General features: G+C 59.8%; 2 protein-coding genes across 2 annotated transcripts; both read right to left on the bottom strand.

The window, feature by feature from the left end:
• Positions 1 to 18: 18 nt before the first annotated feature.
• B3GNT4 (UDP-GlcNAc:betaGal beta-1,3-N-acetylglucosaminyltransferase 4) lies at positions 19 to 1,151 on the bottom strand. The gene has a single exon (XM_036277301.1). It carries the CDS (start codon positions 1,099 to 1,101, stop codon positions 19 to 21), a length of 1,083 nt encoding a protein of 360 aa, XP_036133194.1. The 5' UTR covers positions 1,102 to 1,151.
• A 2,211-nt stretch (positions 1,152 to 3,362) lies between these two features.
• Positions 3,363 to 17,870, bottom strand: LRRC43 (leucine rich repeat containing 43). Its single transcript, XM_036277241.1, has 13 exons — positions 17,778 to 17,870; positions 16,556 to 16,816; positions 15,485 to 15,595; positions 13,018 to 13,157; positions 10,507 to 10,745; positions 9,761 to 9,948; positions 9,066 to 9,340; positions 7,502 to 7,643; positions 7,293 to 7,397; positions 7,022 to 7,210; positions 6,616 to 6,643; positions 6,454 to 6,498; positions 3,363 to 3,466 (listed from the first exon to the last, which is right to left on the bottom strand). The coding sequence occupies exons 1-13, from the start codon at positions 17,868 to 17,870 to the stop codon at positions 3,363 to 3,365; spliced, it is 1,920 nt and encodes a 639-aa protein (XP_036133134.1).
• Positions 17,871 to 18,277: the final 407 nt, after the last annotated feature.

Genomic DNA, 18,277 nt, shown 5'->3' with positions numbered 1-18,277 from the left:
CATCATGGGTCGAGTTTCTCAATTTCTCATGATAGGAAAATTCACTTGCTGGGACAGGGGGGCAGCTGAGCACTTGAGCTCCTCATCTGTCACCAGTGCCCACATGGTCCACATCTCCAAGGGGCTAAGGCGGTGCACAAGCAGCAGCCCCTTGTACAGGCAGGGGTCCAGGGGGTTCAGAGGCCGCCGTATTCCAAATGTCTTAAAGCCAGCATGGTGCATGGGGCTGAGCCCCAGCTTCCTCAGGCACATACCCACAAAGACGTCATCGATAGGGAAGAGTTCAGCCTCTTCCACGGCTGCTTGGAGGTGCTGCACGGTGGCTCTGGACATGACATACCCTCCACCCCCAGCATAGGGCGGGTAGTGGCGAGCCCTGTACATGGAGGGTGGGATGAAGTACTTGACCTTGGTGCTCCTATGAGGCAGAGCCTGGCGGATGACATCTCCCACCAGGAGGTCCTGGTCTGGGTCCCAGCTGTCCAGGAACTCCAGGACATTGGGGACATGGACAAAGACATCGTCATCTCCCTTCAGCATGAAGTGGGCCTGGGGACAGGCAGCCGCCACCCAGCGCTGCAGGTGCAGCTCCTTGAGTGTCAGGTTGAAGAAGTCCTCCACAAAGTCCCACTGCAGGATGTCGTCGAACTCCCGGCTCTCGTAGGCCAGCAGCTGGGCTGGGGGTGCGGGTCCTGCCACCCCTAGGAGGAACACCAGCTTCAGCTGTCGGCCCCCAGCCCAGTCCCCCACCCGGCCCCACGTGCTGCGGATGGCCGCACGCCGCTCCACGTGGCCAGGCTGCGACTTGATGGCTAGGAGCAGAAAGATGTCCGCGGCACAGCCCGAAGGCTCCAGCAAGACAGAAAAGTTGCGGCAGTGGCGATAGGTCAAGAAGAGACGGTGACGGCTAGGCAGGGACAAGGAGGCATTAGCCACTGTGTGGTTGGGTCGACAGTGGCTGCGGGGTCGTGAGGGAGCCCAGAAGGGCTGGCGGACTGTGTGGGCCCCCGTGGGCTTGGCCTCCTTCTTCAGGAAGAGCAGGCCGCTGAGCAGCAGCACGGCCAGGCTGTACAGGGCCAGCCAGCCCAGCCTGCGGGACATGGCCTGCAAGGAGAGAGCGGGAGTGGCCCCCGCCCACAGCAAGTTACCCTCAGCCCAGCAGCTGAGTCCCTGCTGGCCCCTGGGACTCCATGTGTTCTGTCGGAGCCCCTTTCCCAGAGGACAGACTAGCACAGCTGCTGTGCCGGCCCTGCCTTCCACCTCCTGTCTCAGGGCTCTTGGGTCGGCTTTTCCCCCAAATTACTTGCAGCCACTTTAAAACAGGCGCCATGAGTGTGGTCAGCACTTCCCAGGAAACTCCAGTGAAGCTGACACGGAGCTGGTTTAGCTTTGGGTTAAATTCATTCTAAGTACCAAACATGGCAATCCGGGCTCTTGCGTCTAAAGTCAAACCATTTCCAAAAGTTTGCTGTCTGGTCTGTTGGTGGCAGGTCCTGTGATGGGTGTCTCAGGTGACAGCCACCACAGAGCAGCAGTGGCCTGGGTTTCCTAGGGAGACAGCTGGGTTTTAGGGGCAAAGCACACGCACAGGAAGCGCGGGGAAGCGAGCGGGGAAGCTGGAGCCTTGGGCCAGGGACGGCTCCCTCGCACTAGGGCTCTAGTCATCCCAGATCCCAGCATTCCAAAAAGAAGGCCGAGAAACACAAACCAGCAGAGGCATGTGCCCAAGGTCCAGAGAACAAGCCAGGCCTCAGTGCCCTCCCTCTTGCCACGCTGTCCTGGTCTGACAGCCCTTCACGTCTATCCAGCCTACCACCTCAGCCTCAGCCGTCATCCCTGCCGGCACCCCCACCCCCCACCCCACCCCCACACACAAAAGCATCTCTTCTAGCTGCTAGGGATGCAGGGGCAGGGGCAGAGCCCTCACAAAGAGGCAGACCCTAAAAACCAGCACAGACTTCGGAGAGTGCTGAAGACATCAAAGCGGGGTCACAGAACCCAGTGACAGGAAGGTGGCTGCCCTGCTGTAGTTCAGAAAGCCCACCTTGACGAAGGATGCTTGAGCAATAGCCACACACAGACCTGGGGCAGCGCCTGGCCGAGGGGACAGTTCAGCAGGGAGCTCCTGAAGCAGGAGCCAGCCGCTGTCCCTGAGGGCAGGGGTGCAGCGTGGCTGAGGTGAGGGGGGCCGCGGGAGGCCCCGCGGTGTTAAGGGACCCGGGAGGGTGGAAGGGCACCTGGAGATCCGCTGGAGGACTTAGCAGAGGCAGGAAAAGAACGGACATTGTTTGAAAGGTCCCTGCAGCTGCCGCCTGGACATTGGGCCACGGAAGAGCAGGGACAGGCGACCAGCTGGAAGTTTGCTTTAGTCAGGACCCAGGACGCAGCTGCAGAGGGAGAGCTGGGTGGGCTTCAGGTGTGCAAACCGGGCTTCAGGTGTGGAGGCACGCGGCCTGCAAGGGACGGCCGCCGGTGGTGCCAGTCGCGAGAAGGGGCACCTACGACCCCTGTGCCGCCCCCCACTGTGCCCACACCCTGCGGCGCCTCTGCCAACAGGCCAGCCCGCACCCTGGTGCCTCCAGCGGCTCCCCCTCGCTACTGTGAACCCCGAGCCTGGTTCGCAACCGGCACCGCTTCAGCGAGGGCACGGTCCCCCCGAGTGGGGTGCTGAGTCCCAAGGCTCTGCAGTTGTTCCCGGGGAGACGGCTGACCCGACAGGCCACGACGAGGCAAAGGGCCAAAGGCTGGTTCATCCCGTCCACGCGAGTCTGCAGGGCTGTCGGGCTCGCAAAGCACAGACCAGGGGCCCGCGGTGGGCACCCCTCGGCCTGAGCACACAAGCGGCCCAGGCTGGCTCCGTCCCCGAGGCCCGGCTCGGCCGTTCGGGTCACAGTGAGCGAACCGAAGCCGAGCGGCAGCCAGAGGCCGTCCGGCCCGACCGTCCGCCGAGCCCTGCGGCGACGAGCCCGCGGCGGGGTCCGGCGGCACCGGGACAGGCAGGGCGCGGGGTGCAAGGCGCGGGCAGGGACACCCCTCCCAGCAGCAGGGCTCCAGGAGCCCCCGGAGCCCGGCCGGGCACGAGCGGCCCTCGCGGACCTACCTGGGCCGGACGGCGGGTCAGGCACAGGCACGGAGTTGGGCGAACAGCTCGCGCAGCGGGGCGGCCACCGGAGCAGCCGCGGCACCACCTGGCTCAGCGCGGCGGCGGGCGGGGCCCAGGTGCGCGGACCACGCCCACCCGCGGGCGGGCTCCGGGGGCGGGGCCCTCCCACCGGGTCTCCGCCGCCCCGCGCCCCGGGGGCAGAGGGCTGAGCCGGGCCGGGCGAGGACGCGGGGCTGCGGTCGCAGAACCACCTTTCCTGCTACACGACGACGGCCCGCAGCGCCTCCTCCTTGGAGCGGCACTGGTTCAGCTGGACCCGCACCTCCACCGTCAGGGGCTCCGGCCGGTAGTCGCTGTCGTCCGCTGAGGAGAAGCCAGCACCTGAGCCCCCCCCTGGCGAGCTCGTTACCCCCCAAAATGCAGACCCGTCCCCCGTGCGCCCCGAGGGCAGTCCGACTCGCACTCTGCCTCCGTGATAACGAACAACAGGAAATCGCGTTTAATTACGGGGCCACCGGGGCCACCGTTTCACTTGAACAGACACTGACCAGCCCTGGCCGGCTCGGCGGGGGCAGAGCTCCTGGTGGGCCCGGAGTCCTGGGTTCCGGCAGCTCCCGGCACGAACCTCCACGGAGGCTTGTCCGGGCCCAGCTGGGGTCCTGCTGCGGGAGGCCACCAGGCCACGTCTCTCTCACATCCATGGTTTTCTCTCTCCCTCCCACTCTATCTGAAGATAAATGGGAAAATAGCCTCCGGAGAGGATTAAAAAAAAAAAAAAAAGACTGTGGTTACTCAGACTTGAGTATTCGGCACATACTGTCTTTTAAAAAGCTAATGAAGGAAATCTGACACTTCAGGGAAAACATCTTGATACATTTATACTTGAGCTTAAAATAGAAATCAGAATTTTGGAACATTGTATCTGCCACCATGAACTTAGTTTTTCCAACACTCCAAGACGCTTCTTATAATATGGGTGGTGATAGCCAAGGATGTGATTTCCGGATAATGGATGCAATGTGACCACACTTGGAAGACCTGCGTAACTCGGTGAAAAAGAATGGATTGTGCATGGGTAAGACAGACGTGCACAGTGCAGGGTAAGCCCGATGGATTTCAACACAGCTGGTTATGAAAACAGTCATTCCTATATACAGCTTTCACGAAAACTTCAAATATCAAAGAAGGATATCCGCAGTCATTTGAAAGCCTACTAACACACTCTTTTCCAATTGCATGCCCCTGTGAGGTTGGAGTTCCTTCAGACACCTCAACACATCACAAGGGACCAGCCACAGGAGCAGCTGTGTGACTGCAGCTGTCCTCAATTAAGCCAGACGTTAAGGAGATTTGCAAAAATGTAAACAAAAATGATTTTAAGATCATATTATCCCCGAAGCTCTATCACGAATCAAATGTCAATATTTGTATGGGCTTGAAATCTAAGTCCTTTGTGCTTTTTCAAAGTTGTTTTGCCAATCCTGGGTCCTTTGCAATCAGCTGATTTCAATGAAAAACATTCCTCTAGGGTTACGGCTGAGAAGACACTGAATCTCTAGATCAATTTCAGAAGAACCAACTCTTAACAATATTCAATCTCCTGGTCCATGGACATAGTATTCCTACCTTATACTTTTTTTAGGTCAATGTTTTTCATTGAGAAAAATTTTCATAAAATTAAACATTTTAACCCTTTTTAAATGTATAGTTCAGTGATTTGTAGTATATTCACAATGTACAATTATCACTGCTACCCGATTCCAGAACATTTTTATCACCCCAAACGGAAACCTCAGACCCATTAGCAGTCACTTCCCAGTCCTCCTTCCTCCAGGCCCTGGCAACCACCAATCTACTTTTCGTTTCTATGGAATTGCCTGTTTTGGACATTTCATATCAATGGAATCATAATATGGTCTTTTGTGTCTGGCTTCTCTCACTCAGCATCATGTTCTTTTTTTTTTTTTTTTAAATCCTCACCCGAGGACATTTTTCTTTTCTTTTTTTTTTTTGCATAGTTTTTTATTTATTTTTTTTATTTTTTTAATCCTCACCCAAGGACATTTTTCCATTTTTTGCACAGATAGAGTGGGAGGGAGAGAGAGAGGGAAACATCGATGTGAAAGGGACACATCGAGTGGCTGCCAACCGCACGACCAACCAGGGCCGGGGACAAACTGCAACCGAGGTACATGCCCTTAGCGGGAACCGAACCCGGGTCTCTCCGGACCGCAGGTGGATGCTCTAACCGCTGAGCCAAACCAGCCAGGGCGCGAGGACATTTTTCAATATTTTGTTCAGATAGAGTGGGAGGGAGAGAGAGAGAAACATCGATGTGACAGGGACACGTCGAGTGGTTGCCACCCACACGACCCAACCAGGGCCGGGGACAAACTGCAACCGAGGTACGTGCCCTTAGCGGGAACCGAACCCGGGTCTCTCTGGACCGCAGGCCGACGCTCTAACTGCTGAGCCAAACCAGCCAGGGCAGCATCATGTTCTCAAGGTTCATCCACGTTGCAGCAGGTGCCAGTGCTTCGTTCCTTTTCGTGGCCGAGTAATATTCCACTCCACAGCTAGGCCACATTTTGTTTATCCAGCATCCACTGATGCACATTTTGGTGTTTCCGCCTCTCGGCTGCTGTGATCTCACCTCACATTTTGCAGCGGCCTCCCTGCTAGCTGGTCTCCGGGTCTGCTCTCTCCCTCGAAGCCAGCGATAATTGTACATTGTGAATATGCTACAAATCACTGAACTATACATTTAGTCCTATCTAAAACGTACCTACTTCTGACACTTCGGTGGCTGCCCAGCGCCCCCAGAACAAGTCCGGGCTCCTCTTATGGCAGATAAGGGCTAATGACCCAAAGCAGGAGCCTAACGTCCACTGAGCCAGGAGGACCGTGCGTCAGTGCCCACTCTGAATTCCCCACCCTCCTCACCCTGGCTCCCACCCCGGAATGCTTTTCCTGCCCGTGGCCTGACCCACAGCAGGCTGCTCTGGTCTCGGGGCCCCGGGAAGACACAGGGCTGGGTCCTCCTCAGGGCGCGTGGCCTCACCACTGGCCGATGAGATTCTCCATCCTTCCCTTCCTATGGCCCTACATCAGCCTGACTCCTCAGCAGGCCCGGCTATGACTGAACGTTGGTGCCCCACCCCAAATTCCTACGAGCAACCCTAACCCACAGGGGGTGGCGTTAGGAGGCAGAGCCTGGGGAGGTGATCAGGTCAGAGGGTGGAGCCGTCATGAGTGGGATTGTGCCCTCTCATGAGCAGCTCCAGGAGCTCCCTCCCTGTCCAGCAGGTGAGCAGAGAGGAGGCCCTGGCTATGGCCAGGAAGGCCCTTACCTGGCAGTGTTGGCATCTTGCTCCTGGACTTCCCAGGCTCCAGAGCTGCGGAGATGAGTGTCTGCTGTCTGAGTGGCCGTGTGCGGAGACCCACGGCCCCGCCCCAGCAGGCCGCAGGCCCTCGGGAACGCCCGGGCCTCCAGCAGCCCCACCGGCCCTTACCTTTCTTCGCTTTCTTGTTCTTTGACTCCTGAGAGAGAGAAGCGCCCAGTGAGAAGTTCACGGAGTGGGGTGCCCACTTGTGGCTGCTCCACCCTGCCAGGGCCTCCTAGGGAGGAGGGGGCCCTCCCTGCCCTCTTGGCCTCTCTCCTTGCCCCTGGGAAGGCTGCCCAATGTGCCAGGGCCCCACAGACCTGGGCTCCCTGCCGCATGACCTTGGCAGAGGCCCTCCCGCTCCCTGGCTGTCCTGTGCATGCGGGGGCCCTGTCAACGCTGGGGCTCCTTGAGGGGATTCAGGGGCTCGGAGCCCCTCTGCCCTCACTTGCCTCCCCATCTCCCCCACCGCCGGCTCCATGACCCTTCCTCGCCCAGCACCATTTCTGTGGGGAAGGTACGGCAGGGGCAGTACCCTGAGAAATGTCATCCTGTCGGATTCCAAGGTGCGGATCACCCCAAAGTTGCACACGGTGGACACAAGCGGCTCCCCGGCCAGCAGGGGCTCCAGGACCACCAAGCCGCTGCCCAACACCCGCAGGACGGGCGGGTCCTGGCGGAGGTCCTTAGAAACCTCTTTCTTCTTCTTGGCGCCCTTCTGTGCCTGGGAGGAGAGGCCGGGAGGGTGACCAGGCCCGGCAGGGGTGTGCCTGGTGCCCGTCGCCACCGCCCAGGGCCAGCGGTACCTTCGTCTCTTTCTCCTCTTTCCCTTTCTCGTCCTTCGCCCCCTTTCCCTTCTTGGCAGGCAAGGGATTGTCCACAGGAGGCGGCACCGCGGGCCAGGAGAGAATCTAGGGGACAGCAGTGCCGCCTTGCTTGAGCAGAGGCCAGGCTGGGCTGAGACCACGCCAACAAGGGAGCAGGGCGACAGCGTGTCCACCCCGGGAGCTCCCACCTTCTCCTCCACGATGGTCACGGTGGTCCCCGCCAGCAGGAAGGCCTTGAGGGGCACCAGGTCCCTGAGCGTGTGCTGCATCTCGTAGTTGCAGGGCATGACGTCAGCCCAGGGCTTGCGGACAGTGCTGAAGAGGACGGTGCTGGGAGGGGACAGGAACCCGGGCGTCATCACCCAGGGCCAGGGACAAGGCTGCGTGTGCAGCCCTGTGGGGCTGGGGCTCCCCCGGCGGGCGGGGCAGGGACCAGGAGGCCAGGAAGGGACACGGGCAGAGCGGGAGGAAGTGGGACGGTGACCGCATGGGGGCTTCCTCCGGGGCTGCCTGTGCCCTGGACGGCGGACGGAAACCAACAGGAACCAATCACGAGTTTAGAAACGTCAGCCAAGTAGAACTGTTGCCAACTCCTGAACGGTTACAGAGTGATTCTCTGGGCGGGAAGAGCTCAGAGTCAGGGCTCGGGGAGCATGTGGAGGTGCCCCTGGGACAGAGCAGGACTTCTGGGGAACACCGTGGGGAGCAGGGACTCGAACAGGTGTCTGCGCCCCGATGTTCACAGTCGCGTCATTCACAACAACCCAAGTCCCTCGATGGCGAGTGACTGCGGGGTCACCACGCTGCAGAATGTTACTTGGCCTCAGTAAAGGGAGGGGCCCTGCCCTGGCCGGTTTGGCTCAGTGGTTAGAGTGTCGGCCCGCGGACCAGAGGGACCCGGGTTCGGTTCCCGCTAAGGGCACGTACCTCGGTTGCGGTTTGTCCCCGGCCCTGGTTGGTCGTGTGGGTGGCAGCCACTGGATGTGTCTCTCTCACATCGAAGTTTCTCTCTCTCTTCCCCACCCTCTCCCTCCCCCTCTGTCTGAAGACAAATGCAAACATGTCTCGGGTGAGGATAAAAAAAGAAAGTGAGTGCTACCGATAGACGGAATCTGAGAAAGACTGTAACTGGGCTTCCCAGGTGAAAGACACTTCATAAGCTCCTAAATTAAAAATTGCATGTCAAAAAAAACCCTCGTGATAAAACAGTGCGTACAAATACAAGGTGGCAGCCCTGGCTGCTTTGGCGCAGCGGTTACAGCGTTGGCCCGCGGAGCAGAGTCTCGCTCGATTCCAGCCAAGGGCACGCGTGATCTGTTCCCAGCCCGTCGGGTCGTGTGGGAGGCAGCCAACTGGTGTGCCCCTCACATCAATGTTTCTCTCTCTCTCTCCCTCCCACTCTGTCTGAAAATAAATGTAAAAAAAAATTAAAATGCGGCTCTGAAAATGTGTGTATAAAAATCAGTGGAGACAGACCCTCGAGTGAGGAGTAACCGACAAATCGGCGGGTTCGACGGGAAGGCCTCCCACCCTGGGGCTGACATGGCGAGGCTGGGGCCTTCGAGGACCGGGCTGTTCAGGGGAAGGCAGTTAGCTGCACTTTGGATGGAAGGTTCGGACCCACACACACCTCAGAGGGGAGCTGCCTCAAGGGCCTCAGTGGTTCACCCCGGGGCTCCCGGGATCGCTCAACTGTCAGGATGGCTGGGACCATGACCTCGGGCCCTGCTGCGGCCAGGCCTCTGTCCTTACCCCGGGGACGGGCAGAGCCGGGGATCCATCCTGGGCCGCAGCTTGGCCAGCTCCCCTGCAGAGTCTATGGACCTGCGCAAGGACGGCGACGGCGACCCGCCCGAGGCCAGGGACTCCTCCAGCTCGGCCGACTGGGACTGGGACGGGGACTGGGACGTGGTCGCGGGCACAGACTCAGCGGAGTCCTCAGCCTCTTCGGCGGCAGGGGTGACGGCGGTGATCTCTTCAGGAACCTCCTCGCCCAGCTGCTCCACGCTGGGCGAGGGCTTGACGATCTGCCAGAGGGGACGCAGTCAGCCCGGCTGTGGCCCAGCTCTCGGCCCCCCGCGGACAGTGGCAGCGTCTGAAAACTCTGAGGCTGAGCCCCTGAACCCAGGTTTCAAAACAGCCGGTCTCGTGCCTTCCCCTGGGCGATGAGGGCCTTGGGTTCCCCCCAAGGGGGGGTGGGGGCAGAGAGAAGGGAGCAGGGGCCGGAGCAGTCAGTCTACTGGTGAGATTGGGGCTGTCCCTGTTGGGCCGTTTGCTCGCATTGAGGGGACAGAAGGGCGGGCTAGGGGAGTTATTCCGGCTAAAACAAAGGGCTGGGCAAAGGCAGGTCCCAGCTGGAGCAGGGCCTGGGACTCAAGGATCCGCCTGCGCGGTGACCCCAGGGACCCGCAGCCCCACCCCGTCCTCAGGACCAGTCCTGGGCGCACCTCAGCCAGCACCCCGCCGTATTCGTGCCCTTCGCCCTCTTCGTCCTCCACGAAGTCATAGGTCACGTAGTAGCTGTAGCTGGTGAAAGGCCCCTGGGGCCCCGGTTCTGGGTCCAAGATGGAGGTGTCCAGAACCCCTCTGACATTTCCGATCGTCACTACGAGCTGCGCCTCGTGCGCCAGGAAGTCTGCAGGGGGCCGGGCAGGAGTGAGAGGGACTGTGGGGGGGGGGGCAGCAGGCCGCACGAGGGCTGAGCCCTGGAGTTTGCAGGCTCAGGTTCGACCCCAGCGGGGCCAAGTTCAGAGGGTGACTTTGGGCAAGTCTGCGTGGTGAGATGCCCCTCGGAGCCTTGTCCCCATCAGCTGTGTAATGGGAGTGAGCAGCTGCTTGGCAGGAAGGCCCCTGATCAGGGAGCTGACATCAGGGAGCTGACCCCCAGAAGGCTCTGGTGCAGCTTGTGGCGTGGGCCACAAGGGGGTGATCTCAAGCCACCACGGAAGGGAAGACACTGATTTAAAGAATGTCTCCCATTTGCCCAGGAGGGGAGGGGCCGAGGAGGTCCCGGCCTGCCCACCCAGTCCGGCCCCAAATCCCTATCCCAGGGGTCAAGTCCGGGATTGGACTCCGGTGAAGAAGGTGAGCTGCACACAACCAGGGTCTGGGTCGACCAGGGAGCTGGGGGACAGACAGCCCAGGGAGGGCCGATGGGCAGCAGCTGGGGACCGAGCCGGGACGGCGCCCTCACCCCCACTGTGGCGGAGCCCCCGGAACTGGTGCTTCTCGCTGGAAGACACGGTGATGTCGTCCAGCACGCAGAGCCGGGCCAGGCTGTCGATGGTGAAGCCGCGGTAGTAGGGCACCAGGGCCAGCGGGTTGCCCTGCAGCACCAGGAGCCGCAGGCACTGCAGGGTGCGGAGGCTGGCGATCATGCCCTGCAGGTCCGTCAGGTCGTTGAAGCTCAGGTCCAGGGACACGAGGTTGGGCCTGGAAGGTGAGCAGAGGCGTGGGGACGGCCTGCCTGCCCCGCCTCCCCCAGCACCCCGCGTCCAGCAGACAGGAGGCCTGAGGCTGGGCCCGCGGTGACTGTGGGCAGCCCTTGACCCACACACCGAGGACAGGACTTCCTGGCTCCACCGGGGGCCCCCTCTGCGGCCATCCTCACAGGTCAGGGATGGCCCTGTCACTCCTGCCCAGCCTGCCTCCCATCGACACAGATCCCCTCTTCCAGCTTAGCTGTCTCCGTGTCGCCCCTGGAATCTGACACGGTGACAAAGACTGACCGACTGCCAGGGAAGGCAGAGGGGAGCCACTCTGGGGGGGGGGCTGTCAGGTGGTATGGGGACCTGGGGAGGGGATCCAGGAGACATGAGGGGTCTAAAAGTGGGAGGACACTATCCAAAGCCAGACTGGCAATTGACCACAGGAAGTCATTTGGTTCCTCTCCTGCGGCCCCTGGTGCAGAGAACCCGCCAGTGAGGGCAGAGAGGGGGGCGGGTGGCCGGGTGGGGGCAGGGTGGTTCCCCCACTGCCAGCAGACTAGAAAGCAAACTTTCAGCTCCGAGAACAGAGGCAAGATAAACAGGGAGATGCTTCCTCTGCACCCTCTCGGCTGACTCAGCAACTTGCCCGCCCAGCCGGTGGGGAATGCACAGATGTCGCCCAGTGCAACAGAACAAGGGGGCGTCAGCAAAGTCATATGGCGTCCACCTTCCTTTTCATAGCAAAACAGTGAAAGACGGGCGTTTTATAGGCTTCTATGAAACCCACACTCAGCATTAAGCAAGTAACCCAGGTTTAAGGCAAGTATTATTTTCCAAATAAAAAGAACGCTTGGTACTCCATCCACGATACAGGTGTGAAGTCCAAGCGTCCGCCTCTCTCCGGGGCTACATCCCTGACAGCTGGTCCTTGGAAGGAAGCGGTGGGATCGTGTGAACCCGGCCAAGACTGTGCCGTGACAGCGTGGCCAGGAGCAGGAGGAAGGGGAGGGAGGACGTGATGGTCAGAGAGGGGACCTTCGAAGATGCACTCATGTCCCATGGGAAAGCAGGAAGTGACGCTGACCTGCGCCCTTGGCCCCTTCCAGGCCAGGAGGGAGGGAGCCCTAGTGACCCTCAGCCCACGGAAGTGCCCCCCAGGACTGTGAAAGCTCGGGCATCTTCAGAGACTGCTGACCGGCCGCTGACCGGCCTCTGGCCCGCTGCCTGCAGGGGCCTTTCACGGGGGGCCCTGACCCCTCGTCATCCTCAGGTCCAGGGCTGTCAGTTTCCCACTCTTCACCCACCAAGGAGACAAAGTCAAACCAAGAGCTGTCTGTCCGGCAGCCCTTCTTAGCTCCGGGCAGTTTTGTCCCCCGTGGACCTTTGGCGCTGTCTGGGGACATCCTGGTTGTCACAGCTGGAGTGGGGCGGTCTATGGCATCCCTGGGCAGAGGCCAGGGACGCTGCTCAGCATCGACTGTGCACCAGACAGCCCCGCACGGAGGTGTCAGCCCAAGAGTCCACGGTGCCCGAGTCACCAGATCTAAACACGCAACCGAGCAGAGGTCTGACTCACACCCACCACCTCTCAGGGTCCCCTCCCAGCCTTCTGTGAGCTTTTTATTTTTATTTGTGTATTTGTTTTTAATATTTTCTTTTCTTTTTTTTTTTTTATCCTCACCCGAGGATATTTTTTCCATTTTTTGTACAGATAAAGTGGGAGGGAGAGAGAGGAAGGGAGAGAGAGTGAGAAACATCGACGTGAAAGGGACACATCAAGTGGCTGCCACCCGCATGACCAACCAAGGCCGGGGACAAACTGCAACCGAAGTACGTGCCCCTAGCGGGAACCGAACCCGGGTCTTTCCGGACCACAGGCCGACGCTCTAACCGCTGAGCCAAACTGGCCAGGGCTTTAATATTTTCTTTATTGATTTTAGCGAAAGAGGAAGGGAGAGGGAGAGAGAGAAGCATTGATGAGAGAGAACATCGACTGGCCGCCTCCTGCATGCCCCCCACTGGGGATCGGGCCCACAACCTGGGCATGTGCCCTGACCGGGGATCAAACCGGCGACCTCTTGGTGCAGGGTCGACGCTCAGCCACTGAGCCACACCGGCCAGGCCCATGAGCTCTTTCTTTTCGAGTCAGAGAAATGCGGTCTAGAGTCTGCAGCCAACCAGGGGTCACCACAGGAAAAGCAAAGCGGGTCCTTCGAGCCACGGGACCTAACATTCACCCCCTGCCCCTCACTTCCCCCCTGGGGCTGCCCACCTACCAGTGTTCAGAGGTGACGTACAGACTTTGCAGGGGGCCCAGAAGCTTGTTGTGCCCTAAGCCCAAGTGCTGGAGCCGGGGCGGTGGCCGGGCGCACAGACACTCCATGCTGGTGATGCTGTTGCCGTAGACCTCCAGCACCTGGGGGCAGACGCGCCTGTGAGCCGGCCGCCGGCCACCCCTCCGCCACCCTGGGGCCGGCAGAGGAAGAACCAACCAGGAGTCAGGCCGCGCCTCCCCGTCCACCTAGACCCCCTTAGAGAAGTCTGCGGAGAAAACACTGCGCTGGGGAGTGTCTTCTTCTGCGAATGAAACTGTAGGACTGAGAACGGGGGTGATGTTGGAGAGCTCGGGAGGGGGTACGCGTCACACCTGCGACTTCTCAGCCCAACGTGCCGTGTCTCTGTGCCACCCATACCCCCCTTCTTTTTTATCCTCACCCGAGGACATTTTTGTATTTATCCTCAGATAGAGCGGGAGGGAGAGAAGGAGGAAGAGAGAAACATCGATGTGACAGAGACACATCGACTGGTTGCCACCAACACGACCCCAACCGGGGCCGGGGACAAACCGCAACTGAGGTACATGCCCTTAGCAGGAACCAAACCCCGGACTCTCTGGCCTGCGGGCCGAAGCTCTAACCGCTCAGCCACACCGGCCAGGGCAGCAGCCTTCTTTTGGCACTGGTTTCTGTAAACGCTTTCTCTCATGATCTGTCTCTTGCAGATAAATAGCATGTTCGTATCAGCAGAGCAGGCTCCGGCCCTCAGGCATTCCGGCCCCGGGAGGTTTGCTGACCCGCAACCGTAAAACCGGCGAGGTGAAGCCGGCCGACCTCCCCTTGCCCAGTGCCGAGGTCCTTATCGGACTGGCCTGTGCCGGCCTGCAGGGGACTTTGCGACGCCCACGCCTGATGTCCGCGCTCTGCTCTGTCTCCCTCCTTAGAACCACCGCTGCCTGCCCTGGGAGGGGGATTTGTGACGAGAGTCCCCATCTTCTCAGGCTGCTGGCTCTTGAATAAACCTACTTTTCTTCCACCAGCCTCTCTCTCTTAAATGTATTGATTTACTTGAGAGAGAGAGAGATCGATTTGCTGTTCCACTTACTGATGCACTCACTGGTTGAACCTCGTATGTGCCCTGACCCGGGGATCAAACCTGCAACCTTGGTGTATGGACAACGCTCTAACCAGCTGAGCTACCCGGCCGGGCCCGCTGTCTCTTGATTATCGGCTCTGCAGCGGCAGGCAGCCGGCCCTGGATGCGGTGTCACCTGGGAAAGCCAGAGGGACTCCGGACAGAAAGCGGCAGCGGGTCCCTGCGGTTCGGCCCTGGATGCGGTGTCACCTGGGAAAGCCAGAGGGACTCCGGACAGAAAGCGGCAGCGGGTCCCTGCGGTTCGCCTCCGAGGCCGCGCCTGGGGTTCCCTGAGCCTGGCGCTGAGGGAGGGTTCTCAGTCCCTCTGCCACTAAATCTACTGATATCAGCATCTGGTTTAAAACTGACAGCATTTTTGAAGGGATTGAGAAGTACAAGTTGATATTTACAAACTCGTCACGGGGAGGCAAAGTACAGCAAAGGGAATGTAGTCAGTAATATTGTCATAGCCAAGTGTGGTGGCCCAGTGGGCACTGGGAATATCGGGGGGCCCGCTTTGTAAAGCAGATGATTCTGTAGCCACGATGCTGTGCACCTGAAACTAATGCAAAATAATATGGAAGGTACGTTGTGATCGAAAAATAAATCTAAATTAAAATAAGAGAAAGTGGAGCCCATTTTGCTGTGCTGAGCTTAAGGCTCCCGATGAAACTAGCCTCCCTTTCTTTTTAAACTATTTTTTTTTATTGTGGTGAAATATATTTAACAAAATTTGCCATTTTAACTATTTCAAATATAAAATTTAGTGGCATTAAGTACAATCACTGCAATCTATCTCTGAATATTTCATCACACCAAATGGAAACTACCCACTCAGCAACGCCCCCCCCCCCTAACCTCTCACCTACTTTCTGTCTCTGGGGACTTGTCCGTTCTACATACTTCATGGAGGTGGAATGGTCTCACGTGTGGCCTTTTGTGTCTAGCCTTTGTCATTCAGCGTAATGTTTTCAAGTTTCATCCATAATGTCGCCCGAGTCACTCCTTATGACTGAATAATATTCCGCTGTAGGGACAGACCCCCTGTGCTCATCCAGCCATCGGCCAGACACTGGGGTTGGCGCTCATGGATGAAGCTGCCACAAACTGTGTGTGCACAAATCTGAGTCTCTCTCTGTCTTCAATTCTTTGGGGCTATACCAGGAAGGAATGGCTGGGTCTATGGAAATGATGCTTTGTGAGGAATCTGACCCACCTCTGGAAAGCAGGGGCCCGGCTTCACCTACGGCCACAATGGCCACAATGTCTGTGTTCGTCTGTGTTCGGCCAGGGGAGGGCAGGCCTCTGGGCAGCGCTCGGGGGCTCTTTTACCTTGAGAGTTGGGGGCAGATTGACGGCGTCAATCTCCTTGATTTGATTAGCACTCAGAACCAACTCTTCCAGCCTTCGGAATTTCAGCAGGTCTTTATCCACCAGGCTCACCTGGAAAGGAAGCGAGTGCTCAGGTGGGCCAGGCGGAGCTGGAGCGGAAGCCAAGCCGAGCGAGGACCTTCTGCAGTTACCGTCTAACACCCCAACCCTTCCCATATCCTTCCGCCAGGATCCGGGCACCGCAGGCGTTGTGGGGGGCCCCCACCCCTTCCGCCCTCACCCGACTGTGGGTGCTGTTCAGCTTCCAGTTCAGTGGCCTGTGCCCTTGTCGGACTGTGAGCTCCGAGGACAGCAAGCCCATCTCCTCCGCTGACTACCCTGAGCCACAGTGTCCTGTGGTCTTCAGGAATGACTGGTTTTCACACCGCAGGGCCAGGCCACAGCGGCAGAGCCTGCCCATCAGCCCTCAGGTCCCTGTGCGCTCAAAGACATCAGGGGCCTGTCCTGGCTGGGCCGCTCCTCTTGGGTGACTGACCATGCCAGCTCACCTAGGACTGAGGGGTTCCAGGGGTTCCAGGGACCCCTGGGCATGTCCCAAACAGGTTGAACCCCCTCTTTGTCCCCCAAGTCCTGCGTCATTCAGTTTCTCTGGGAAAGGAGGTGCGAACTGGGAAGGCCGCGGCCATGTTTCCATGCATATCTGGGGCTCTTATCAATATAAGGCTTTTCAGAAACAGGAACTACTGTGGTACTATGCCGCCCCAACCCTATGTTGAAATTACGTAAAATCACTATGAACACTTCGAAAGGTCTCTACTGGGACCCAGGAGGATTGATTACAGGGTGCTCCAGAGATCAGCTACAATACACAGTGGACTGCCACCCCGGGGAAGGAGGAAGACAGGTAACAGAGAACAGGTGAGCAGCTGGCTCAGCTTGGGGGACCAGCCGGTGAGATTGATTAGAAAGAGGGAAGAGTTACCCCCTCCCCTTCCCCCTCCACACCCACTAAGTGCTCGGGGGGGGCCTCCTAACATCACCTCCGTGTGCGGGCCAGCGGCCAGCACTGACCTGCTTGTCCACCACCTGGAGGGACCTGAAGTAGGAGTACAGGAAGGTGTCTTTGAGCATCAGGGGGTTCCGGATGGCCAGCTCCCTCAGAAACCGGTCCTCAGCGCTGGAGCCCTCCGGCAGAGCCCAGGGTGACTGGGGGCTGCAGACCAGGCCCAGCAGGTCCTCCACCGTCTCCTCCTCGGGGCTCCCGGCCTCCTCCTCTCTGGGGACCAGCCCCCTCCATGTTCGCCAAGTTTGAGGAAGGAAGCGGGACTTGTTCTGCAGTGGCGGAGATGGAGAAGGTCTCTGTTTATGACTCAGTCCTCTCAAGGATCCGAAACTCTCAGAACTGAACAGAGTGTAAAACAGGACAATCGGGGGTAAAGAGTTCAGACGTTTAGACAATGAGTGAGCGATACTTCTGACTGATTATCAGCCGTGGATGTAACCCCAGACGAGGGAAACTTAAAAAGAATAAAAAGGTCCATCCCTGCCTTTGGGAGTTAGTTCTTGAGCGGGGACCCTGGAAGATGCAAGTGGAAGTCATTAACGTTTAAAGAAAGGTTTCTGTCCTGGAAGCCGGAGGCCCCAAGGGGGTCTGTGGGAGTCATTACTAAGGGGCAGGCGGCCGAAGGGGCGGCAAGGCTGAGAGGGAAATTCGGGGCCTTTATTTGCCCTAAGTGGAAGATGAAGAATCCCTCCCATAGTTTCCTTCCTCCAGGAGACTATGAAACCCCAAGGCTCAATGCTGGGCACACAGTAGGTGCTCAATGGGTGTTTGTCGAGGAAATACGGACACCCCCTCCCCCCAGCGCTGACCAGTGTGTGGGGCCCAGCTTCCCACGGCGACCACTCGCATGCTCTGCACCTGTGAGGAGCCCCTCTCTCTACCCTGCTCCTGCCCACCCAGGGGCGCCCAGCTGATGACACGGCTCAGGATGAGCCCTGCACCTCCAAAGGAGAGGGAGGGTCCTGCCCAGATCTGCCTGATGTGCTCAGCTTGGGGTCCCGCCCTCCCCCGGGGCAGCGGCCTGCAGGCGCAGGTGGGGGCCTCGTCGGCCCACGCTGTGTCCCATCCGCACAGTACCTGCCCTCGGCCCCGCACCCACCCCGGGCAGGCTGCCACCCTGGACGCCCAGACCCCAGCCACCCCTCGGGCGGCCCCAGACCGCCCCGCCGGGCTCAGTCCCTGGCCCTGCCTGGCCCGTCCCCTCTGCCCCGGCCCCTCCGCCGCCCGCACCCAGCTGCCCACGCCGCACGGGAACTCGTGCAGACACAGCTGCTGCAGGTGCTCCCGCACCGCGGCGCTCACGGTCCCTCCCGGCGCCGCCATGGCCGCGGCCTCCGGGCGCTGCCGGTTGCTAAGCAACCGCCGGGACGCGAGGCTCCGGGCGGCGCAGGCGCTCTGGGGTCTCGCGACTTCCCGGCAGAGCCAACTTTTTCCCGCCGGAAACCCCAGCGCCCGACTCAGCCGCAGGCGGCCTGGGTTTTCCCCTCCGACCTTGGCCGTGCTCGCCGCGGGGAACGGGGCAGCAGCACACGTCCCGCCGCCGGGGGCTGCGGACCCCGCGGATGCTGGGACCCCTCGGATGGGGCGGACCCCGTGGATGCTGGGAACCCGTGGATGGGACCCCGCGGATGCGGCGGACCCCGCGGATGCCGAGGACCCCGCGGATGCTGGGACCCCGCGGATGCTGAGGACCCCGCGGATGCTGGGACCCCGCGGATGCTGAGGCCCCC

Source organism: Molossus molossus, unplaced genomic scaffold (assembly GCF_014108415.1).
Source record: "Molossus molossus isolate mMolMol1 unplaced genomic scaffold, mMolMol1.p scaffold_m16_p_22, whole genome shotgun sequence".
NCBI lineage: Eukaryota > Metazoa > Chordata > Mammalia > Chiroptera > Molossidae > Molossus > Molossus molossus.
This window is presented reverse-complemented; position numbering and strand designations above follow the sequence as displayed.

Excerpts from the sequence above, each read along its gene's own strand:
- B3GNT4 (XM_036277301.1), bottom strand. The coding sequence starts at position 1,101 with ATGTCCCGCAGGCTGGGCTGGCTGGCCCTGTACAGCCTGGCCGTGCTG.
- LRRC43 (XM_036277241.1), bottom strand. The coding sequence starts at position 17,870 with ATGGCGGCGCCGGGAGGGACCGTGAGCGCCGCGGTGCGGGAGCACCTG. Across the intron at positions 9,341-9,760 it reads ACGGCGGGGTGCTGGCTGAG|ATCGTCAAGCCCTCGCCCAG; the intron begins GTGCGCCCAGGA and ends CCCCTCTGGCAG. Across the intron at positions 6,644-7,021 it reads ACAGGATGACATTTCTCAGG|GAGTCAAAGAACAAGAAAGC; the intron begins GTACTGCCCCTG and ends TCTCTCTCTCAG.